The sequence below is a fragment of the Numenius arquata genome, chromosome 2 (assembly GCF_964106895.1).
Source record: "Numenius arquata chromosome 2, bNumArq3.hap1.1, whole genome shotgun sequence".
Taxonomy (NCBI): Eukaryota; Metazoa; Chordata; class Aves; order Charadriiformes; family Scolopacidae; genus Numenius; species Numenius arquata.
In genome coordinates this window covers 12,341,008-12,367,208 of record NC_133577.1, presented here as the reverse complement: position 1 = coordinate 12,367,208, position 26,201 = coordinate 12,341,008, and the positions used below count along the sequence as shown (strand labels likewise).

Genomic DNA, 26,201 nt, shown 5'->3' with positions numbered 1-26,201 from the left:
GTTGTTAGTGTAGCCTCACCTCAATTTAAACTGTTATCGCTTCATAAAATGTACCCTCTTGCGCAACTTGTTTAAAATTCTTTAATGTATGGGACCGAGTTTGTATAAACCTCCCTCATGAATTTATCAAGTCCAGACTTTTTTCTGAAAGCATCATCCTTGAAGTAATAGGATCTGGGTCTGATATTATTTTCATAACTAACATTTTTGCTATTTTCTTCTCCTGAAATAAACCAATAATGTTTTTAAATGCTGTGTCTTTCAGAATGTAATATTAAAGTTAGAGTTTTTAAGATACTTTTCCTATTATGGTAAAGTCACGTTTGAAAGCTCACATTCTTTGGTTTTGCAATATTTTCTGGTTTTGAAAGTTTATTACAGCATATAGTTCTGGGGTTTTATTGATGTCAAGCTGACAGTGTTCTTCCTTCGAGGGGCAGAAGTACATTTGTGTGTGTAGTATATTTTTGCATCCTATCTTGCTTCCTGAATGCTTCCAGAAGAGCTTCCTATGCAGTTAATGTATCAATAAAGCTGCCATTCTGATCAATAATGAGAGAGCAGCACAGGCCACTAGCTGAGGGGAAGGAGATTATGAACCCCTTGAATATGACCCTTATGGACAGCTTCAGCCTTCTGCATCCAGTTCCATGTTCATTGGCTTTTCCGTCCTGACCCGTGGTGTTTCAGAGTCACCGGATGGCAATGGAGAGCTGCCAAGTGTGCACTTGGAATTGGGGGGGTGGAAAGGAGAATAGAGGTAATACCAGCTTGTGTTTTGGAAAACTAGTTTCTCGTAATGTGCTGCTCGCCTGAAGGCCAGTAAACTAAAATGTGGCCAATGCCTGCTTGACTCTGTGGAAGGGTAGCTTTCACGGAATTTTCCATCAGAATTTGGGAGTATTTTCATTTTATCCTTGTTTACACTGTGTGTAGGGTAACAGGTAGGGGAGGAGAGGGACTGCTTAGGTTATTCACGACATACCAACTATCTCTGACGTTGAAATGGATTTCTCTCTCTTCACATGAGCTGCAACTCAGTAACAAAAAAGTTTGGCTTTATAACATTCAAATACATGCATCATAATTTCCAATCTAAATGAATTATTTTACTGTGAATTATTTTTAGTATAATGATTACTTATACTTAAAAAAGTCAAATTTAAAAAAAAATCTTTATGGGATGGGGTTACATTTTTTTCAAAAGAGGATTGTTAAGATTGAAACTCCTCCCTTACATGTGTGGTTTGGACTTGTAATTACAGAAGGTCCCATGCAATTTTTTTTCCCCTTGCCTAACAGGAGCTACATTTATCGTTTCCCTGCTCCTCATCTCTTTTCCGTTTTTCCCGGTAATTATCAGCCTAAGACCTCCTTACCTTACCGTCTCTCTTTAACTTCTTCTATCCCAGTCTTTTCTGTGTCTCCTTTTCCCCACGTCAGCTCTGTGTCTTCCTTCCTCCCATCTGCATCCAGATCAGTCAGCTTTTTTCTTGCTGCTTGGATCCAGTATAGATGTTGTTGAGACCCCGGGAGGGACAGGCTGCTTCCTTTGCAGTCCCAGTGCCCAGCCGTCCTTGCTGCAGTTGAAAGTTATCAAAATAACTGAAAATTTTGCTGTCAGCCTTCTGTGGAAAAATGCTGTGGGCATAATGCTCTGGAAAAAACCTATCTGGGGAAATGCCTGATACACCAAGCAGGAGGGGTGAGCACTGAACTCTGACTGCCATCCCCCAGTGGAGAGATGCTAGTGGGATGTTGCTCCTTTCTCAATCTTTCATAGAATTTCTAAGAAGCTATCTCCTAACTGTGTCAAATTGGATTAAAATTGGCCAATATTAATACAGGACTGACATTTGAGATCTTCATTAAAACTGGAGTGAAAAATCTTAGGGTACCAAGTGTCAAAACCTGCAAGCTGTTCTCAACAGCTTTTTGCCCTTCTCAGTGCAGTGGGAAATGCCCCAGTGCCAGCATGTGGATTTGAAAGCATCCCTCACAGTCTGGGACACCAATCTTCAAAAAAGTGTGCCATGAAATACTCTCAAAATACTCTCAAAAGGATGTCCCCTGCTTTCTAGAAATAACTGTTGGTTTAAATACAGAAGTAACTGTGGTAGCTATTTGAAATTGAGTATTTTTAGACTTTTAGATTTGCTTTATTTTCAGTCCTGAAGTGTAAGAATGTTGGTTAATTCACTGAGGAATGCTTTCTAATGCCAGAGAAAATTAAAATTTTATTTTTTTTCTATAATTTATTTTTTTGAAGACCACAGTTCTTAAACACAATTTTCTGATCCATCCTTGAGTAGATTAACCTAAAAAAAGGTTTGGTGTTGCTGAAGTAGTCAATGTGTAAAAGCCAGAAGGTATTGGCTCGTTCATTATAAGTGACTGAATTTATGGACGATGGGCTCTTAAAGTTGAAGTTTTTGTTTCATTCAAAGATGATTCACACAAGACAATGCATGGGTCTTTCAAAGATTTCCACAAACTGGAGCAAGCAATTAATTATCTTTTTATTAGTAACTGTTACTGTTGAATTTTCTCTTTGGTTTACGTTAAGAATTTCTTCTGTATAAGAAAGAGATTGATAAATTAAACAAAATAGGAAAAATATTCATAGGCCATTAAATTAACAATCTACATTTGCCCCTATTTTAGTTACAGGTGATTTCCTGTGTGCTTTTTTTTCTTTTTTTAAATAGCTTTGCTCCTGACATGCTGCTTTCCAAGTGCTTGCTGAAAGTGGGGGTGATAAGCCAGAGCAGCTATACCTTTTGAAGCAAAAAAGCCAGTTCATTGCATTTCTTTAACTTGTTTTTGCGTAGAGGCTGGGAATAAACAAGACTGATCCTGGGACTTTAACAGAAGAGGAGATCAAAAAATTTGCACGCCTTGATATTGACCCATCTACCATAACATGGCAAAGAGGTACGTAGTCAGAAAGGCTCGCTTTAGCTTGGATTTAATCATAACTTATTTCCTAATTTGCTTAATATTACCTGAATCAGAGCTGTTTCTGCTCTCTAACTGCAAGAACAACCCATTTGCAAGTGGGAAATGGGGGTGCATAACGAATTTGGGTGCAGTGTGTTGCTCTAAACTTGGTTAAATATCTGCAGTAACTCAAGAGACTTTGCTAATATTTGTAGGTTGGGTTGCTCTGGCAGTTGAAGTACAACCCTTGTCTCTTTCACATTAGATAATACATCTTAAAACATATGGAAGTGGCTTTTTTGTACATCTTACAAATCTTATCCATTCTTTTCTTAACTGTGTCTCTTATGGTTTTAGATTATTTGTACTTACTCTACTTGATTTTTGTCCCTCATCCTCTCCAGCTCGGAGACTAAATATGCCTTAGGGATTATGGTGGTTTTTTTAAGTGTCTTGAGCTGTTTGCTTTGTTAGGAAGAAGTGAAAGATGTGGTATGGTTTCAGCTATGTGTGCCAAGCAAACCAGTATCCACTCTCACACCCTTCGACAACTCCCCTCTGCATTTTCCAGTTCTAGTCCGGGGTTGAATTTCAGTGTTTACCTCAACTTCTGTATCTCTTTTTTTAAGAAAGTGAATTCTGCATGAAATTTTGAGCTAAATTTTGCTGGATTTTATTTTCTTACCAAGTTCTCAAACACCAAAGTTATTAGTTCAAATAGTTAAATGGAATGAATTGTGATGCTCGGAGAAATAAGGTGAATCTACTGAGAAGTGAGGAGCCTTGGCCATGCTTTGTGTGCGTGTCATCTCAGGCTTGGGATATTTTTCCCAAGGTAATACTGAGGGATGTGGCATAAGGTGTTTTTTATTAGTCACACAGTGTGTTTGCATGGAAGAGACCTGTATTAGGATGAAGGAATAATATAAATGTTTGGTGTAATATGACTCAGCGGTTTTTATCAGCCCGGGTTTGGGAGAAAGAAGGCAACACTGCTCAAATGCTGTAACCTCAAGTGAGGTATTTAATTCATCTCAAACAATGTTAGTGAAATTTTTATTCCGTACAACTCTATCTAACACAACTTAAACGTTTCAGATTCAGAAAAAAAAAAAATGTTTTTAGGACTGTTTGAGATAACTTGGAAAATGTTTTATTTGGGATTCTTCCTGCAATCCATGTGTCTGTGACGCTTGTTACGTACCAGGGAATTTGTAGGGCAGAAGAGAAAGCATCGGATTGTCTGAAAATTTATTTTAGTCACAACCTGTTTCCTTAAGTGTCACAAGCTTAAAGTGCATTGTCATCTTACACTAGCTGGAACAGGTACAACATACTGAAAAGAAGGAAAGCTTCCCCCTACTTACCCTTCCCCTGGTATTCAGAATCCTGTTTATATTTCTAGAGGATAAGGAAGTAGATACATTAAGCCTAACACTTGCTTGAACCTAAACTTTCCTGAAGCGTTTACTTTCGGTAAGGAAGAGGGAAAATTTGGAGAAGGAAAAATGGCTTTTGTGGCAAAACCAATTCTTTCTTATTCTACTACTTCTAAGTGCAACTGTTGGAATCTTCCTGGGGAATGAATTCTGACCATGGTGAGAAAGCCGGCGTGTCACAGTGACCGGGAGTTGCATGGACAGTTATAATTTCATGGTAAAGCTGTTCAGGTGACATGATTTCACTAGGAAGGGCTAGATAAAAAGCAGCCCACTGGCTGTCCAGGCTGATAGGAAGGCTAGACCGTGCTCCCAGCAGTGCCTGGGTTGGCAGGAAAGACATTTAGGTCTGCTTAAGGCTGCTCGTGAGGCTGAGAGGAGAAGGGGTAAGTTTCTGCTTGAGAGACCAGCTTGGCATATGGCTTCATGGTGGCATATGGTACCACAGCTTGGTATGAGGCTACTGCTTCCACATACCAGGCTCTGCTCTGCAATTTCTGCCAGTACTGTAGTATTTTAGAGTATGACTGTATATAAATAGAAAACAAAATGAGTTAACCAAATCTGTGTTGCACCATCCCTTAAATGGAATTCCTGAGAAAATTAGGGGCCTAAATACCATGTAGTGGGAAGAAGGCACGTATGGTATTTACAATAGCCCCATGAGAAATGCCCAAGAAAGGGAAGCGGCTTAAATCTTGCTTTTCTCCCAGCTCACTTCCAACCCTGAACTGGGGCTGTGTAGTACTGAGATTCAAAGTCCCTCTCGTTCTTGGGTAATTATGTTGTCCTTTTCTGTACGGACAAGTTTGTTAGTCTCCAAAAGCAGCAGGAGAAGTGGGAGGAGGTAATTTCACCGACCTCCGGTACGAACAACTTCTCCAGAAGTTCCTTGGCTCTCTGCCTCTGAATGAATAGGACTCAGATCTACATCTGCCAGAATATTGACTTGCTTGCCAAGCTACAGGCTGAATTGATCAAGAGTACCTTCCACCCTTTCTCTTAGGGTTGGTGCAAATTGAAACATTTATAAGGCTAAAGAGCCTGTAAGGAAGAGGGAGCCTATTTTTGCATTCTGTAGGGATTACCATTCCTGGGAAGGAGAGGTTTTGGAGTTTGGTCTCATTTTCTAACAAACAGAAACATCATCCTAATGTTTCTTCCTAAGAAACATCATCTTCACTTCTCAGCAGATGAGAGAGTTCTTCAGTTATTCTCAGTATTGCCTTTTGGTTCCTACAAAAGCACGATTGAAGTTGAGTGTTTTCAGTGCAGAATTGGAGAACTTGGCTCGCGATGATTGTTAGTGAAGTTAGCAATTCCACAGGATGGTTTGGACATGCCCTTGCAATACCAAAAGTGTTTCCAGGTTAGAAGTACAATTGTCTGAAATTGAAGTTGTGTTAAAAAGCAGATGGTTGGTCTTGGCAGTTGACAAAAAACTTCCTTTGAATGCTATGCAGCTGAATGTGGAGTTAGTTACCGTGATGTCCAAGAAAGTGACTTGTCTGGAAGAACCAATCTGACAACATAATCATCCTTTAAAAGAGAAACAGACCAAGTTTAACCTACATCATACAGTCTTTAAATCAGTTCTTAACAAGGCAATAACAAAGCAAATTATTTGAGGTAGGTCTGAGGTGCATTGTTCCTATTAAGACAGGTTTTTCTTACGTAGATAAAATACTAATTTGTATATTAGAATATTAAGAATCTGTTAGCTTCGAATACTGTTCAGAGAAATTGTATTTGAGTTATTTCAACGTGTTTTCTAATGGTATCAACTAGAAGGGAGAAACCAAGTCGGTGCTAATGCCGACATGCAGGAGCGTGGTTGTCTGGTTATGCTGTTCAAGTGGCTGAATCTTACATGTGTAACATAGACGCCTGGAAAAACATCCAGATCCGTGAGTCCTTGTTAACATGTTTTGCCTTTGCTATTCCCTTATTTCAGTGGTGGATACGAATGACAGATTCCTGCGCAAAATAACAGTTGGGCAGGCAAATACAGAGAAAGGATTTGTCCGTCAGGTAGGTAAAGGCAGTTAATATATCTCATTCCAGACAGACTTTGCTTTAGAGGCTGAGAGAAGCTTCTGCAGTTCTTCCAGCATATGTCTTTGAATTGCAATGCTAACATCTGTTGCTGTTGTATAGTGTATATTCTTGCAGTGAAACTCATTGTGTCAATGAGTAGCTGAGTCTGAAGCTTCAGAAACATTGCATATTGCACGATGTGTTGAAAGCACTTCAAAAAATTACATGTATTAGGGGTTCAACATTGTCATCCTGGGAGTATAAAAGATACCCCTATGCCCTCATAAGGCTAATTTGTACAATTTTTCTAACTTTTTTTTTTAAGTCCATCAAAATGTTTATGTAGTATTTATATAATTTAAATGTGATTTAAAGATAATGTTAAAAAATTAGGGGAAGGGTGGGTCATGTGTTGTTGGTCCCGGTGGTGAGGACCGAAAATGATGGTGAGCTTTTTATTCAGAGTTTTGATTTCCCTGTCATGCATCTCAGCTTTGGGATCTAAACTGTAAGAACTTGGAGCACATGCTTAATTTTTATATGTGGGCTTGAAGGGATAGTTCAGAAAATGAGCATATACGTACTTTTCAGCAGTGTAAAAAGCTAACCTACATTACTGTATGAGAGCTTCTGGAAGTTTACTAAAGAACTTACGGATAAATTGAAAGCCAGACTTTTCCAGTGGTATCTGTTCCTTGTGACATGAGGGTAAATCCGTTCCTGAAACAATGCACTGTGGAACAGCAATGCCAGGTGTGGAACAAACTCATTGTGATGAAGTGGAGTTGCTCCTGATTTGATGAAGATACCGTAGTCTAACACTCTGGATCATAAAATTTATGAGGCTCTGAAGGTGAAGTAAATAGCTATTGGGGTAGAAATAAGGCTTTCATTCATTTTGGAAACCCTGTCTTTAATTTTTCTTTATCAATTTGGACCTCTTCTAGGCTTTGTGGCTAAATAAAGAGACCAAAACCAGTCAAAATGGAAAAGAACTTGAGAGAGAAATCATAGAATCATAGGATGGTTTGGGTTGGAAGGGACCTTAAAGATCATCTGGCTCCAACCCCTCCTGCCACGGGCAGGAGCACCTTCCACTAGAAATGCTGGCTTGGTTTGGCTTTGAACACATTGGGTAGAGACTTTTCTGTCTTTAATTACAGAAAATTCAGTATTAGCTAATACTCATCTTTGATAATGGGCTGGAACTACAAAATATTATACTTGGTACAAGTTCCCTTGACACTTGAGATGTTTTCCTATATTTAGATTTGTTTCAGTGACTCAATGTGATTATTATCTTTAAGCCAAGTTCTGCCAGCCTCATTGTGCAGCATTTTACCACTGTAATTATACTGCTGAGTTAAATATGGGCTGTTTTACTATGGAGTACTAGTTGACATATGGCAGTCAAATGTTGCTTCTGTACTGTTTCGGGTAAAATGACCTTGATGCATTCAATTTTGATGTGTTGGACTGATGCATATCCATTCACATTTTAACATGGACTTAGTGACTCGAGAAATAGGGAACAGTTAGGAAAACTCATTTCAGAGCCTAGCCAGAGATCCAGAGAAAACAGGACTTCATAGTTAACAGATGCTTTTTATAAATATTTGGAGTGATGTTCTAGCACTCTTAAAATCAATGACACCTGTGTAAAATGGCAGAGCACAGCAGGCACAAAACTCTGCATTTTAATGAACAGGGATGCTGTGGTTTCTAAAGAGTATTACATGACTGATGCCCTTGATCCTGCAATTGAATCCATGTGGGTGGATCCTTTCATCAATAGAGAACTTACTTTACAGCTAAGGCTTCTGTCAGCACTTCATAGGTGTGTAAAGGTTATTAGAGTTAAAATAGCACCTGCTACCACAGTCTTTTGTGCCTGTTTTTTCAATTAAATATTATGTCACTGTTTGAGCATCTACCTGGGATGTTTTCCTGTATTTTTTGTGTTTATATAGAAACAATTATAAAAATAAAACTTTTTTTTTTGGTCTCCTGATAAATATCCTGATAAAATTTGATAATATTCCAATATACGGGTTGGGCATAGATTTCTCAGGCTTCTTTCCTGTCTTACGTGTGCTGCAGTGACTTATCAGGGGCATTCTTAACTTCAGAAAAGATAGTAGAATCCATGTCATCGTAACGCCAACAGTGTTCATTGTGTATCCAGCTTTTCTGTTAGGTACAGAACTGCTCCCAGGCAATAAAGAAAATCTGCTTTGTAACTTCAGTATTTCATTTGAAAATCTCAATTACAGGATTATTTTTTGTTTTCTGTGGTATATATCTCTCCCTGTCTGCATCCAATGCAGAAAAGTGCTCAAGTGCCTTCAGAGGTTTTGACTAACGTGGAGGTACGTAGAGGTCAGCCTTGAACAGGGCTGCTCTGGGCTGTTGCTGTCAAGACGGAACTTAAAAGACAGGAACATAGGTTAAAAAAAGGCAGAAGCTGTTAAAGTACTAGGCAAATGGTTAGGAATGGTAAGGTATACGTTGAACAATTCTCGATATAGATGCTTCTTAAAAACAGGCAATGCCATCAATTAGAACAGATTCCTCTGGCGTTAGTCAGTATGGGATACATCTGGTAGAGGTCTGATATAGAAACAGTCCTGAGGGCTTTTTTTACATAGGTAGCAGTAGGATGTCAATTACTAAATTTTTGTATAAACTTTAATTTTTGGAGATAGAGAGATTACTGAAGAAGGTGTAGTTCTTGTTCACCCCCAGCATTGCATTCCTATCACACAGTACATTGGTGGCTTTGCCGTTCTTCTGTTTACGTTCTGACAGCACTTGGCTTGGGCTTTACTAATAGTAAATTAGTACAAATGCTGCTAATGTGTACTGCAAGCTCTTAAAGAAAAGTAAGGACCACAGCTTATCTTGTGCTGAAATACTGCATAGTATGGATGTATTTCTACAAGAGCAATAGAACTGATGCCAGATATTATTCTTGGGGGTTTTTTTTTGAACTTATATATTTGTTCATTTAAAGCAAAAAATGGGGACAAATATATATTTTACATTATCGTAGGTCAAGGACAAGACCTACCAGTATAGACTCTAAATTTTGAGTTTATGTAGAAGAAGAATGATCAAATGTAACAAGAATGTTTTTGAAACCAGAATAAAAAACTTTTGGAGAGTGTTACAGAAAAAGACCCCCACCACAATGCTGTGCTCATGCCAATAAAGCTCAAAACACATCTGGTGATTTTCTTTCTTGCCACAGAAAAAAATTCTTGGTCCTTCAGGGAGCTTCTACTAAAGATAATGTGAGCCAAGGGGGTAAGCACTCTGCAAGACTGATCCCCAAGTAAATGAAGTGTAAAAGAGAACGTTAATGAGGGACTATAAACAAAGTGTTTGAAGTTACTCTAGTCTGAGTAATCTCAAAAGCTGTGGGTTACTATTTAGAACTTGTTTGAATTCCAGTGTGAAATCTCTCTTTCCTGAGTCTATTTCTGACGATTCTCTGTGAGTATTGGACCTGACTTTGATTTGATTCATGATTCTCGTTTCTATTTTACAGGCTCAGTTTGATATTGCTGTTGCAAGTGAAATTATGGCCATCCTGGCCCTTAGCACCAGCCTGCGAGATATGAAGGAGAGGCTGGGAAAAATGGTGGTGGCTAATGACAAGAACGGAGAACCAGTAACAGCAGAGGATTTGGTATGTTCAGTGCTGTAGACCTGTGAATAACCTCTGATGTGTTTGTTTTGCTTCCTGAAGCATTAGAAAGGCAGGTGCATGCCAAGGATTTTGCTTTGAACAGCACAGTCAGATATCGAAGAAAAATCATCTTCTGGGCCAAAACTTCCTTGCAATGAGAACAAGATGTAGAACTCATTTCTCCGCTGTCTGGTAACATCTGGTTCAGGAAGTCTCTAGTCTCCGTAACCTACTTGGATAGTTTTCTGCAATTCTTGAGGCAAATAAATTTGGTGCTGGAGGGAGTCAAGTGTGGGCTCCTATTTGAGAGAGCGGGTAATGTTTGCTACTGTACTGGTAAAGTGAGCTCAGATGTTACAATGATACTTACCACTTGCATGCTTATTCCACTAAGTCAGGATGGAAGCAAACTATCCTTAATTCATAGGTTGCTGATAGTGCTTGGGACAGTCTCTTCACATCATTAAGACTTTTTCTTCCTTACCTTTGTTAGTTGCTGTTTCTTCGTTCCCTACTTCAGCTTCTGAAAGAAGTCAGTGTGTTCTTCCTTTATATCAAATTCTAGCCGGTACAGCTAGGCTGTGAGTCAGTAAACATTGTTTGGAAGCTCACACATGTTTGTGTATGGCAGTTTTTGGTGCAGCCAGAAGCTACCAGTTAACCCTTGCAATCCTACTGTATGTCAAGAGCAGGCTGACTGTGCTTGGCACTATTGTAGTGTAACATTGCTAAATTAAGTTTGTATTTTGCAGATTGACAGCATACCCTAGATACAATTAATACGATAATGCTTTGCTTTTATGCTTTTTTATCATCTAAATGTATCCTCGAAGCATCTGTGATGTGTCTTGGATCATGCTTTCGTGCCACCTTGCTGGCAATGCCTGCCTGTATCACACAGACTACCTGTGTTTTTTCCTGTTTGTTCCCTTTATGTGGACATCTGCACAAACTTACTGCATTTTCAGAATGTGCAAAGGAGCCAGTATCCTGCTTTGTCAGCAAAGACAGCAAATCCACAAGCCAGGAATACCTTCAGAGCGTTAATGGATTCCAGTTTAATAAGGAAATGAAAACATAATATCTACTTTGCCTGAATTCAAGATTGAAATTAAGATAAGGTTACCAAAATGTCTAAGTACAGTCATCATTAAAATTCAAAGCAAATCAACTACTCCCAGTTATGCAGGAGACATGAAGAACTGCATATAATATTCTAGCTGTTGAAGTTTTGATTTTCCTTTTCAATTGCATAACTTTGTCTTAGCCAAATTTGGGGGATGGGGAATGAGTTATAATGCATATGCAAAAACTTTAGAATAATTCAGTGTCAGAATTAAAACCACATTTGAAATACATGATTTTAATCTTGATGCTGCTTTTGTGTGAAGGTACTTTAATGTATTAATATTGCAAAATATTTAACCTGTCTTCAACCACTTAATGCTAATCAGCTTGAAGAATGAAAGCAGTTGCTTTTCTGTAGTCTGTTTCATCTGTAGTTGCTCTGTGGAAATATAATGTTTGAGCTGAAATTATGAACGGTGCAGAAAGAACTTTAAGATTTTTCCACTGTGTACCTAGAATGAAAGTAGTGCTCAGCAAAATGTCTGTTACTAATTCAGTTTTCTTTGGCCTTTTTTTTTTTTTTTTTTAGCAAACTTCCTATGCATAACGTCTCATTCATTTGATAGTGTCACTTGTGCTGAACATATGTTTCTAGTTCTTCTTTAAAGCATTGTTCTGTATTATACAATAGAAGAAATGCCCAGAAAAAATATTCCTCACAGTGTCAAGGATATGTATTATGACCATCTGGAGCTATGCTGCCGCATTCTTTTTCTTCTGCAGGTTTTCTTCTTCATACCATGCACGGGGTGGACTTGGGTGCATGTGATGATTGTGAAGTGCAGAAATTCCTATCTCCTTTGTTGTGGAGTGTGTTACAAATGGGAAGAATAGGATGTTGATTTCATGGTTAAGGCAGAAAAGTGCCTTTTTGGAGAGTTGAATTCTATTCCTGTGTTTTTTGCAAAGCTTACGTGTGATGTGATTCTTACAGTACAAGAGGAGTTGTACATCACTCCATCTGGCTTGATAGCCAGGAGCTAAACAACTGAAGTCTATAAAAAGAGTGAAATACCATCAAGAACTTTGAACCAGGAGAAAATATTTTATGTTGTCTCAGGTTGAGCATCAAAAATTGGTGAATACTTTTGAGTTTGATCCTTGTGCGTGCGGGACTTATTAATATTGGTGAAGAAGTCAGATGCCGTGGTCTTGGGCCTTATGAAATGTCAAAAAGGAAATTAGTAGTGAGTTTCCGTAGTAAGATTTCTTTATCAAAGTAAATACTGGTTACTTTGTACATAGGGAGAGAGCTTATGAATAACTGTACTGCACTTGTGAAAGTGCAGTCTAGAAAGTTGAATCCTGTGGAAAGAACAGCAGGAGATGTATAATCAGAGACCAAACCATGTCAAAATTTATATGTACAAAGAAGATAAATTTCAGTTCTATCAGGTAGCATTTCATCTCTGTTCCTGGTTTCTTCCCACAGGTGGTCAATCTGTTTGAACAGCTTCCAACTAAACCTACCGTTTCTAGATTTTAAATGCTGTATCTACTCTTCCCCCTGCTGCCTGTACTACCTATGTTGTTACTATTCTTCTGAAAACCCAGCTTTTGACCCCTCTTCATTTGGACCACGCAGGTTTTATCTCTTCCTTGTACGTCTTAGAAAAGGATTCCTGTAAGATCCAGGAGAAGAGATCTTTGCTTGTGGTCCAGGTGTCCAGACCCAGAGCTGGTCCAGCCTGGTGCAGACTGTAGATACAGTCATTACATCCTTGGTTGTAGCACGCCGCACGTTGCGGCTAAAGCTTTTTGGGCAGGATGGGGCAAGGCTAAGCGTTCACTAATGAGTATCGGTGAACTGTGATTTTTGTTTTCCCAAGGTTTACATCTTGAGCAAATTTTCAGATGTGGTAAGTTTGATGGGAATCCATTTTCCTCCTGAATTCTTACCCTTCTTTCGAGTCAGGGTCAGAGAGGAGGTAAAGCTTTATATAGCTCAGAAAGGAAAGATCTCTAACCATTCTATGATTCTGTGATTTCAAGACAAGTGAACATAGGAAAAACAATGTACATGGTTTTTGCATGCTCTCAGTCCAAGAACAGTTCAATCATTTTGACTTTTAATTTTCATAAAACAAAATCAAGTTTAAAAGCTTGATATCTCATAGCCACTTGACATGAAACATTTTTGCCCAAAGAACTGCAATTGCATATAGTTTTAGCAAATTTTAAGGGCAGCTTTATCATACCGCACAACCCAAATAATGGGTGGTGGTCGGTCCTACCTGCCACTTAAAGTTTTGGGGTTCATGTTTTATATATACTACCCAGGTTGAATTTATGCAAGTTTAAATGTTTGACAGTAGTCTTTAGTTCATTGGAATCTACGTGAACCAAAACCACTAAACCCTTCTCTGTGATTGGTTTCCAGATGTACACACAATATACTTCTCAGAAACACAATTGCTCTTAATTTTGGCTTTATATGCAATATATTTATAATAATACAATAGTAAAATCTAAAATACACATTGGCAGATATAAACCAGATGCAGAGGCAGGCTAGGAGTAATAGAAAAAAGATAAATTGAATATTTCATGAATTGAGAAGACTCTTTCCACGAGAGTAATGGATTAACTTTCTGTCCTCTGTAATGGAACATACAGAAGTCTTTGCCAAAATGTGGTGCTCATTGTACAGTATTTTGAAGGCTGAATTGCTTTTTGGCTTTTACAGTGTAGTAGAATTTTGATGGACATGTGCCATATCTTTATATGAAATTAAATGGGTATGTATGCCCTAGATCAGTATTTCAGCAGCTGTGAAAAATATTAAATAAATATGTCACTATTTTTCTAAATAAGACTTCTTCTTAGCTTACTTTCTGTGTCATGCTGATAGATTTCAATAATTCCAGGACCAAAAAAAATAGCTTCATATTTACTTTTATAAGTGAACTGTCAGCTGAATATATTTTGTTCTCTGGTTCATCAGAAACATTGTGTACATACTTCACTTTAAACATAAGTCGTTGCAGTTGTCAGCTTATGGTTTAGGGTTTAGTTTTTTATAGAACTGATATTGCAGAAAAATATTATCGTTTTGTTAGACACTATAGTTTCAAATGAAGGGAAATTACAAGTACTTCATTATTTTTCTTATAAAGAAAAGGGTTTTTCTTTGCCCTTCAGTCTGTGTAACCCTTATTCATTTCACAGTAGTTACTCTCAATCACCTTCCTTGTCATCTGATGCTGGCTTTCATTTCCACTCTTGATAGACTTCAGAGACTGCTCCACTGGAGGTTGCTTTGAAAATATTTTGGATTTTCATCTAAGTTTGCCTTTCCTGTGTCACGTGTGTAATTTATTTTGTGCTCTGTGATCTTTTCTGTCCTGGGGAGCGTACCTGCCCCAACGGCTTGTGGATAGAAGGGAAGGGGTATTATTTTCAGAAATACTTGGGATCGGTTCCAGGAGGGAACCCAGGAGAGTTGAGTGTCCATATATATTTGATTCAGAGTCTTACTTCTTTCTTCTGACAGTGAGTCAGTGGAAGGCTGATGATCCTTGGGCTCTCACACACTTAATTGGCGTGTAAATGTCTAAGCCTCTAATTCTTTTATAAAAAATTTATCTATCTTCTTTGGATTGGAAATGGGAACCTGATTCCTTAAATAGCTTTGAGAGTCAGATCCAGGACTTTGAGTGAGCTGTGGGAATTGTTTACTAGCTGCTCGGAGGACTGGGGATATGAAGGAATGAAAACTTTATTCTGACAGTCAGGTCAGATAGATATGAAAACTTTGTTGGCTGTTTAGATTTCAAGAACTATTGCTGACACCAAACCTGTTTAAGAACCACGGAAGACAGAAATACATGATGTGTGCTAATTGGAGTCCTTGCATCCTTTTTTCTTTGCTTTCAGCTTTAGATAGATTGAATTGTCATGTCCAGAATGCATATCTAATACAGATGAAGTTTCCCCAAAAAGTTAAAATGCATAGGAAGTATTTTTTGCTTCACAATTCTTATCAGATTGATGAAGAACTACCAGAAAGCAAAGGAGGCAGGATTTGAGCCATTATTGTCTAGGAGGGGGAGGGGAGAAAAAGGTGTCTTGATTTTGTGTTAATTTTTTTCTTCTCCATCAAAGCCTTCTTTCTCCTTTCTTTGAGCAACCTGGTGTAGTGGGAGGTGTCCCTGCCCATGGCAGGGGGCTGGATCTCAATGATCTTTAAGGTCCCTTCCAACCCGAACCATTCTATGATTCTTTCCACTCAACAGGGCTTAGGTGAGCAAATAGCTGCCTGCGTGCTTGCTTGGAATGAGCTGGTGGTCTCATCCGGCATGAAGTAGACAACAGAACCCCCTAAGCAGATATCTACAGCCGGCATGAGTTAACCCTTGACAGTCCTTGGGCAGGTGTCCCAAGAAGAGCATTAGGGCTGATCTGTGGCTGCTCAGGTAGTTAACCTTCCCATTGACCAGCTGGAAGATCTGATGTAAAGTTTTCCATTTGACTTTTTTTCTCTAGAAAGCTGAAAAGCTATTACAATTGCCTTTTACGTGGTAAGATTGTAAACTATCTCAGTGTTCATGTGCTCAACATTATCAGCAGCTGTTTCTCTTTTAGCATAATGATGAATAGCTTATGCTATGTGATGACAGAAAAACTGAGATACAGGAAGAAAATGTAAAATTAACCAACTTTTCCTTCAGGTATTTCTGTTACCTGTTGCCTCCTAACTAGTGTGTGTACACAGATCTGCTTTCCATGAGACCAAAGACAAACAATTAACTAGCTCTTACAGTTTTGTGTTTCTAGCAAATAGTGAGGGACATCGTTTCCTTCAGTGGGAAGGGGAAGGGGAAAAATTGTGCATCTGGTCTGAGAAATTCTGTCCCAGCTGGCTGCTGAACTGATCAAACAGCAGGAAAAAAACAGGCTTCTAGATCTATTCGGTAACTATATTGCAAACTCTGGTGTGGTTTGGATTTTTTTTAATGAATTCAAATTCTGCAACAGGAAAAAGAATGTATCTGTTTTGATAAATTAGTACGATTAAAAGCTGGGGTATAATGAAGAGATTGCTAGGATGGAAATTTGTTCCATTTCATGTTAAATTGTTAGAGTTGGGACTGGGTATTTACTATTTTGCTTTGTAAGTGGCTCAGATTTGGAAGTGAATCAAATTAGTTTTATAAAGCAAATTGTTATATTGCTTAGATTTACAGTTTAATATTCTAAGAAAGATACCCACTTTAGAAAGGCTTCTACAAATTATTAAAATACAAGAAATCAAAGGCGGTAACAGTGGCAGCTATTTTTACATTGTCCTAAAAAGAAAACTAATTTATGGATGAAATATGGAAGTTACACTTTATTCTAAAAGCAGATGATTTTTATTGGGTACTGTTTAAATGAACCTTTATGAAATATTGTTTGTTGAGATCTGTTCTGCATTTTTAATTTCTTTATCTAAAATAAGTAGTTTATAATCTTACCAATTAAAACAATATGTAGCTATAAAGGAGCCTGGGGAGGTGAAAAGCAATAATAATTTCATTTCTTTTTTAAACATATTTTCCTTTTCTTTATATTTAGGCTGTCAGCTTTAGATTCCCATGAGAGTAGTTGGGTATGGTTACAACATAGCACCAGGCTGTTTCTATGGAAGCGATGGAGCCTCAGCCATTCCGATGGGAGAGCTGACACACTGGTGTTCCCTTGCGTTTTGATCCTAACTTCTAAAATTAACATATGAAGAAAAAGAAATTTACTCTTTACTAATTCAGAAGAGGGGAAAACTATATTGTTTTGCTACCGTTTTCTCTTATTACCTCTTTGTGGGACTATTGGGGCTTGTAGATAGTGGAGGTTTACAAAATGCACAGAGCAAAGAAACGTCTTTCCCTCTTCTCTCTCCTTTCCTTCACTCTTCCCCAAGGAAACATTTGGTATGCTTTAGTAGAAACCAGTTTTACTATTTTGGTTTCAATCCATTTTTATCCAAGGCCAAATATTCTGCCTCATTTTCCTCTGAAGTCTATGTTCAGATGTGGTGCTCAGAAAGGGGAAACTTGAATTTGTATAAAATACTGTACTAACGTAATGACCACACACTTTTATGTCTCTCGTTTGTTTGTCATTCTGATTTTCACACAAGAGTTTGATTGTTCAAACAATCAAATGAGCCACTGCTTATAATACTACTGCATTTTTTTTCCATCCGTGATCTAGTTAGTTCAAAACAAAACACATTTTCTTCTGAAAATCAAAGAAATTTAGGAATAAATTGAAATTTATGCTTGTGGTTTCCAGATAGCACTCTGCATATAGTTTGATTTCAAAAATGGGCATTGGATTTTAGTGTAGAGTGATGTCATGACTTTCTCTTATTTTAAATTCAGTCAGCATGAAATTTATTCTTAATTTCCAGCAAAATTTTTAGGAAGAAGTAATTTTTTTTTTTTTTTTTTTTTTTTACAACTAAAATGCAGCAATTCACACAGCTCCTTTTGTCCTCTCATCATCACAGTAAGGCACCTCTAGCTTTTAATCTCATGATGTATTCATTCTCTACCCCTAGTCAGCTCTGTGTCTGCTTTCATCCTGTGTCTATTACATTTATATTTGTAACAAGTCTTGAAAAATACCCTCTCTGGTAGTTGCTAGCTATTGATTCATGCTATTGATTCTGTCATGAAAGAAATACATCTGTAATTTCTTCAGGCAGTTTTAGCAAGTTATTCCCTTCTTGCTTTCTCAGGTCTCAGTGGCCTTTGCTTCTGCTTCATCTTGTGTTCCCATGAACGTCCTCATGCTGATCACTTAATAACTCTGTTTCTGGTCTCTCCGTGAAGTAGAAAGACTATTTACTTACTGACTTTTTAGTGTATTCAGAGCAAAATTGTTACTATTTCTGGCAAACTGTAAATACAGTATGTTAGAAGTCTTGAGTTAACATCTAAATAAATTCTTTATGCAACGCTGTATCACCATTTATCCATCATGGTTATGAGCACACTTTCTTTTTCTTGTTTGACGTGTAACCCTGTTTTAACTGTAAGCTTAAGTGTAACTCAGAAATGTTGCACCTTAGAACTGACTTCCTTAAAATGTGGACTCTCTTGTTTTTTAGGGAGTAACAGGTGCTTTGGCAGTTTTGATGAAAGACGCAATTAAGCCCACACTGATGCAGACATTAGAGGTGAGTACGGCTTATGGTGCCTGCCCTTCTCTGGCTTTCAGATTCCATGTTGTGCTTGTCGTGCTTCTCCAGCGACTGTGCTTAACTTTCAACTTCAGGTTTGACCCTGGTTCAAGCCGGGGTCAAATCCATAAAAGTATTATAGCAAATATTCATTTGTGTATGTTAACAAATCAACTCCATCTGCATTTATACCGTTTTGGTGGGGTTTTTTTTGCCTTTCTTTGAGACGCCGGCTTTAGTTTTAATTTTGCCTAGTGTTGCAAACAAGCTGCAGTGCACTCTTGAACTGCTTCTGAGCACTCTGGAGGACAGGTTGGGCTTCCAAGTAATAGACTTCCTTCTGTTTCCCATCTTGCTCTTCTAGGGAAGTTTCCTTATTATGTATTTCCTTTATATGTATATTCCCATGATGATTCCCACAGCCCAGCATTTTGAGTGAGCAGTGGATGCTTAGCTGAGGCTGTTCTATTCTGTATTATAGTTTGTCCTGTTCAGAAACACAGGAGGGTCCTGTTTGCACTTTTTCGAAAGATGGCTCCCACTCACCCTATCTTGCCATAGTGCCTTCAGGGACTAAATAAAGCTTTGCTGGCCTGTGAGAGGAATGTTTTACACTTAATCTAGTGAGCTTTCTTCCAACAGCTCAAAGAACGCAGAATTAATACAACCTAACTTGTGTCTGGGCAGTCTAGTATTGCCTTTTCACTAGTAGCTGAAAGATGAGCAATATTCATGGGGAGAAGGAGGAAGAAAAATGGGGAAATAATGAAGCAGTTTTGGAAACAAATGCATTTGAAGAAAAATTAATATATATGATTGAAAGTTTGAAAATTATGTAGCTGGAATACTTCACAATTCCTGGTGTGGTGAAAAGTTGAAGAATGTAGAAACATACCAGTGCAATGCCCGGTTGGTAAAAATGTCTTATTTTCTACAGCATGGCAAAGTGATAATTACCTTTTACGCTTTTGTGTTTGGATAAGGACGACTTCATACTCTCAGGAAATACTAGAAAAAAATAATTTAAGTCTATGTTATTTTACTATAGCCATCTTAATTACTTCCTCCTGCACAGAACATCCATTCTTGCATGTGGCTGTAGGTAGAATATATATGTGTGTCAGAATCTAATATAACATCCAATAGCAGAAACTGGAGGTCATGTAGAATCAAAAATGTCACGGACAGAACTGTGTCTAAAATCACCACTTGGATAACATTTTGTGCATTAAGCATCAGTGACAAGGTAGCTTTGATTCTGAGCGTTTAGTCTGCATCACTCTATTTGTGCTTTGCATGTCTGTTAGAAAAATAATGTGGTTTTGTTGTAGTGTTCTAAAAGACAGTTATAAACGTCAGAAGAGATTCTTTTGATCCATAGGCATTTAGTTCTTGGACTTGCATGCTTTTTTTTTCTCACTGCATTTCTTTATATTCATATTTCTATGCAATGAAATTCCTGCCTTTTATGTGGTATTCTTTTCTAGTGTAATCTACGCTATGACTGAAACATCTGCTAACTTTCATCAAACATTGTTGCTTGTTAGGAGGACCCTGACTGCAGCACCCGAGGATATTTTTCCCAAAAATTCTTCTTACAAAGTTATTTTTAAAACTAAAGCAGCTCAGAAGACTGCTTCATGCTCCACTCCTGCCATTTGAGTCTTAAAGACGAACTTCTGTCACCCTTTGAATACCTGCTGGCTTGCAGGCTAATACGAGTCACCTATCCAAGGATGGGCATCTCCAGCTTATTTAAATCTTTTCCAAGATAAATCTAAATCTTTTCCAAGATCTCTTGTGTAGAGATGCAATAGCACACTGCTACTGCCTGTGCTGTTGCTGTTCTTGAGCCTCAAGCTTGTGTCAAATCCCATTTTGTGAATAAATACCTTTCGTTATTTTGAATTATTCATGTTAATAGATTTGAGAGATGCTAATTTTAATAGCTTCCATTTTTTACCAAAAAAGGGAGGAAGAGGAAGAAGGAAGATGTTTTGCCCTGCGCACTTGAATGTAGTGCAGTGATCCACCTGTGAGTTTAGAGCCTTCCAGTATGACAGGTTTTAAGACAACCTAATCCTAGTGTACCCTGAGGTGGTGGATGTAATAAAGTCTCTTCTGTTATATAGAGAATGACATATTTCTGATGAGTATGTAAGTTGCAAGTCTTTCTTCTCACAAACCAGAAATGAGGAGAACTGAAGCCTAAATTACACTTGAAAAAAATCCTAATAAGTAACATCCAAAAGAAGAGGGACCTCTTAAGTTTCCAAAGAGGCTGCCAATAGTAATTGGACAATGTAATCCTAACCCCTTCAGGGAGAACAAGTTCTCAATACAAGCATAAAGACCTTTAGCAACAGCACCTTGACTTGACAACAGTAACATCAGAAATGATCCTGCAGCACACAGGTGGTATAAAAACAGGATAATATGATTACAGAGAACACAAATGCAGCTGTGCTGTGGACCTGTCCTGCAAGTAGGGATGAAACTGTTCACCAAAGCAGGTCTTCCAGATCACTTTGGTAGTAGGGAATGGCAAAAAGGCTGCCTGAGGAGGGGGAGCAGAAGATCTTCTGGATGAAGGACCACAAAGATGGTTAGGGGCCTGGAGCATCTCTCTTACAAGGAGAGGCTGAGGGACTTGGGTCTTTTTAGTCTGGAGAACAGAAGGCCGAGGGGGGATCTGATCAACACCTATAAATACTTAAAGGGTGGGTGTCAAGAGGATGGGGCCAGTCTTTTTTCAGTGGTGCCCAGTGACAGGACAAGAGGAAATGGGCACAAACTTGAACATAAGAAGTTGCTTCTAAACATGAGGAGGAACTTCTTCACTTTGAGGGTGGCAGAGCACTGGAATAGGCTGCCCAGGGGGGTGGTGGAGTCTCCGTCTCTGGAGACATTCAAACCCTGCCTGGCCACGTTCCTGTGCAACCTGCTCTAGGTGGACCTTCTTTGGCAGGGGGGTTGGACTAGATAATCTCCGGAGGTCCCTTCCAACCCCATATCATTTTGTGATTCTGTGAATTCCAGTTAATTTGGCATAATTTGTAAGTGATAGTGTCTGTGGGTAGCAGTGGCTGAAAGTAGCTGTGCTCCTCTGATCTGGCAAAGGACCTGTAGGTGGTTATTGTGTTAAGCTGTGGAGGTCTGAGAAGTTGCTTCTAAGGGCCTACGAAAGGGGAGAAGAGTGACCTACTCAGTAGATTTGCACCAGATTTACACAGGCATCTGCACGCACTGGAGAAGAGGTTTAGAAGTTCATAAATCAAAAATGACGGAATGCCAGTCCTGTGTAGAACTGGCAGTCATTTTTTTCATATGTGAATTGATGTCTTTGTTTTAATTTTGCTGGTTTTTAAAGAGGTTTCTCTGTTGGGTTGATCGCAACCCTGCTACTCTATCACGAGAAACGCTGTCTCAAGGCGTTAGTGATTGACAGTGTTTTATATGCAGGAATGACACTAAAATCTCAAAATGGGAAATGTGGAGCATCCCACCTACAACAAATGTAGGCTTCAGTAGAACTTATATCCAGTGCTGTAGAACTGAGATGACTTTGTTTGAAATGTGCGTAATGATTTCATAGTGTTTATCCCTGTTTGTCGTGACAGATTTGTTCCCTCATGAACTGATCCCTGAATGTTTAGCATTTATTTAGACCACGCGTAACAGAGCAGCTGCTCCATGGGACAACTCTGTAGTTGCAGGCTGGCTGCTCTGGGATGGGCTGCTCATATTAAATTTGAAGTGCCACTCAGGGTAAAGATTCGGGGAGGATGGTAATAAGTATTATAAACATCCTTCTAGCTGCCAGATAGCTTCAGATATTTATTGGCATTCAGGGCTTATTTTCTTTTATTAAGACTTGGAAAATAGAATTTCCTGTTCTGAAAACAGTCAGCAGAATGCATCCCTGTGCCACTGTTTGTTTCTCCATATAGTTTATTAAGAGTGTAAGGAAAATAAGTGGCAGTCTGCCAAGTAGGATGGATGGGCTGACACTGAGTTACTGAAGCTGGCCTGAGAAGGCATTGTTGTCCCTGTTCCAGGGTGTGCCTGAGGCTCCCGAGATCCTGCTGGAGTTCACTCCCTTCGGTACCTAGACTATTTTTCTTCCAGGGTTACCCTTGTAAAAAGACCATTCAAATCACTCCTCCTTTTCTTCTGGTGGATTTCAGAGCTCCAGGGGAGATCTGTCCATGCCAATGGTTTAGTAGTGTGTTTGGATTTCAAGTTAGTGGCAGGGGGTGATATTCTGGATGTTGGACCCCACAAACCAAATTTCCTTCCCATCCACCTTGTGCAGGTAAACTCTTGGAAGCACAATTGCACAGGGAATGTTGTGGGAGACCTTTCTGTCCCACATCTCTGCACGCCCTGACACAGGATGGGCTGGGATGCCCTCTCATCATCCGTGTTTGTGCTTCCGTGCATCTCATCTGCCCATGGGTGTGCTGGGCTCTGGTCAGAGAGCAGCCCTGTAGTTGCTTGCCACAAGAAATTAAGGGCTTGGAAAAGTAAAATTGAACTTAGTGAGTAATAAAACACAAATCAGAATTAATCCTGTGGATTTCAATCTGGTAGCTGGCAAGTGCAGTCTTACTTATTTGAATACCAGAAAAGTAAATACTGGATTAAAGTAAAACTTAAGGAAGTAAAACTTAAAATTAGGTTGGTGGAAGTGCCTTGCATTTTATTTTGTATAAATTATAAACTCTTTGGGATAGGGGTAATTTATTTTGCACAGCACCTCCTTTAGATTGATGCCTAAATACTGTAAGAAGCTTTAAAAGTGTACATAGTTCAAGTTAATTTTTTTGCATAAATATGTAAAACCTCAATTGATATTGCAGTATGTGGTCATTAGCAGATAGAAAACAAGAAAAAAATTCCTAAGTATATACTATGAATTGTGTGTTATGATGATAATAATCTGCATCATTCCTTTTGTTAGAGGGCATGATTTCTGGTTTATTTACTTTTTCTGCTCCTGTTTCACTGTTTCTTCTCTAACATGTATGAAGCAGAACTGTCTTTGGATTGTAGCTTAATTGTCCATTTTTTGGAGAATGTCCCCTGCTCATATGTATGCATATTCTCTTTTTTCCACTCTTGATTTTAAAAAAAAATAAATCCCATTTTATTAGAACCTGTACTTTGACATGCCAGTAGATAAAAAGTTACTTGTCTTCACTCTAAACAAAATAATTATGTATAATTACTTCTAGAAGAAGCAATAAGAACAGATGCTTGTTGTTGATATATTTTATATGATTTGTATTCAGTATTAGTGAAACATGAAAATCTGTTTTCTGTAGTAGCAAGTGTTTCACTACTGTAATCCAATTGTTCTGGTGTTTTATGGAAAACATGAAAATTTTTGTCTATGTAGGTTGTTCTCTTAAGACACTTTGTGGGGGGGAACAACCAGCTTTTATTAAATGGTTAATAGTTTCCAAGTTGTGGTTCATGGGACTGTTGGATGTGGCCTGCAGCTGATCCGTGGAACACTGTCCTCCTTAATTGGTATTTCTGGTCAAAAATTGAGGAAGATTGCCCAGTAGGTTGCCTGAAATTTTGAGGGTTGACAGTAGCTCCTAATACAGAGTGTGAGAAGAACACTGATGGAGATAATGTGACGTTATCTGCTTACCTTTGCTTTAACCAGCTGGGGATTTTTGAAAGCATTAACACAACAAGGGGGATTTGTTTGCTTAAGTATTTTGTCTGAAGTGACATCCTTAGCTCTGACTGTGTATTCTGACTTGGAGAACAGATAGCAGTTAATATATCTCACCTAATTCTTATCTGTTTCTGTAAATGCTAATTTTCTAATTTCTCCTTTCCTTGTGATGCTAAAAAAATGACGGGGAAGCTGAGATTTGCTTGCTATCTGACAAATTTCCCTATGCCATTACTTTGTTAACTCCTCGCCTGTCCTTTTGCTGTTTTAGATTGCTCCCTGCTACAGAGTCCACTTTCTTTGTGTATTTGTACAGTATCTATCTTAGGGGAATTCAGCTGTGTGTGTACCCGGGCTCCCAGGCACTTGGCCAGCAGCGGTGAATGCTTTTCCCATTGTATATCAGCATCCCCACTGCACCCCAGCCGTGTCCCTTCCCTTCTCCCTCTCCGGCTCTTTAACCATTGACTCTGGTCCCTCATTGCTTCCAATGGCTACTGTTCCCGCACAGGAGTGGCAATTACAGTTAATGAGGAAAACAGGAGCAGTAAGGAATGGAGCAGGGCAGGAGCTGGGCTCTATTTGGGTACCGTCTGCAGCGATGCACTTAGTGCTGATGGTAGTACAATAGCACTCCACAGCATTCGGGCATGGGAAATATGAAAGATTAGGACAAGATTGGGAGAGAAGTTGTGTCAGCTACCTACAGGTTGCACTGCTGTCCATTACCTTTCTGTGAATGAAGCTGGTTCTGACACAAATGGGGTCTCAAGCACCTGAGATGTGTCTAATCCCCCTGAATTATCCCACAGTGCTTACTCATTGTATGTGCTTTTGATTTATATATAATTTTGATTAGTCTGCAAGAGTATTGAGCTTGTGCTCTTATCTATCCATTAAATTAATGATACATATTTTTTTATCGTTCAGGGAACACCCGTCTTTGTTCACGCTGGACCTTTTGCTAACATTGCACATGGAAATTCTTCTGTTTTGGCAGATAAAATTGCCCTTAAATTAGTTGGAGAAAAAGGATTTGTAGGTAAGTAATTATTTTGTTTATTACATTATGGTTGTAAGTTGGCGAACAGTGATGGAAGTGACGGATAAAATAGCATTGAAAGGTAAGAATGCTACTTCGTTTTATGCTACTATTAATAATCATCTTAAATAATCTTAAATTAAAAGTGTAAAAAACCCAAAGCACTTCTTCTGGCAGCCCAGAAAGCCAGCCAGATCCTGGACTGCATCAAGAGAAGTGTGGCCAGCAGGTCACGGGAGGTGATTCTGCCCCTCTACTCTGGGCTCGTGAGACCCCACCTGGAATACTGTGTCCATCTTTGGAGTCCTCAACACAGGAAGGACATGGACCTGTTGGAACGGGTCTGGTGGAGGGACACGAAGATGGTCAGAGGGATGGAGCACCTGCCCTATGAAGACAGGCTGAGAGAGCTGGGGTTGTTCAGCCTGGAGAAGGGAAGGCTCCAGGGAGACCTTATAGCAGCCTTCCAATATCTGCAGGGAGCCTACAGGAGAGCCGGAGAGGGACTCTTTGTCAGGAAGCGTAGTGATAGGATGAGGGGTAACAGTTTTAAACTGAAAGAAGGGAGATTTAGATCAGATATTAGGAGGAAATTCTTTACTGTGAGGGTGGTGAGACACTGGAACAGGTTGCCCAGGGAAGTTGTGGATGCCCCATCCCTGGAAGTGTTCAAGGCCAGGCTGGATGGGGCTTTGAGCAACCTGCTCTAGTGGGAGGTGTCCCTGCCCATGGCAGGGGGGTTGGAACTAGGTGGTCTCTAAGGTCGCTTCCAACTCTAACCATCCTATGATTCTATGGTTCCCTCACCCTGCCCTTTGTCTCAAGCGTTCCTGTCACCATGTTTGAGATTCCACAAGATGGCTGAACCTGTTAAATGCCTGGATTACATTGAAAGAAGCATCCTGTAGTTCCTTGTATTAGTATTCATCTGACTTCTCTTGATAAACGGACAGAAACCATTCCCTTTTCCTGCCAAATTATTTCTCTGCCAATTCAGCAAACTCAGGCAAATCAGGGTTCGGATGTCCCTGAGCCAGTGCAGAGGAACAGCAGAGGAACGGTGATGG

At 39.1% G+C, this 26,201-nt stretch overlaps 1 protein-coding gene across 1 annotated transcript in view; it reads left to right on the top strand.

Annotated features, from left to right (window-relative positions):
- Nucleotides 1–26,201, top strand: part of MTHFD1L (methylenetetrahydrofolate dehydrogenase (NADP+ dependent) 1 like) — a 158,100-nt gene that overhangs the window by 38,924 nt on the left and 92,975 nt on the right. The window contains exons 16-20 of the mRNA XM_074144426.1: nucleotides 2,832–2,934; nucleotides 6,334–6,410; nucleotides 9,967–10,107; nucleotides 18,329–18,397; nucleotides 25,023–25,134. Coding sequence (XP_074000527.1) covers nucleotides 2,832–2,934; nucleotides 6,334–6,410; nucleotides 9,967–10,107; nucleotides 18,329–18,397; nucleotides 25,023–25,134 — 502 coding nt within the window. The remainder of the gene's footprint in view (nucleotides 1–2,831; nucleotides 2,935–6,333; nucleotides 6,411–9,966; nucleotides 10,108–18,328; nucleotides 18,398–25,022; nucleotides 25,135–26,201) is intronic.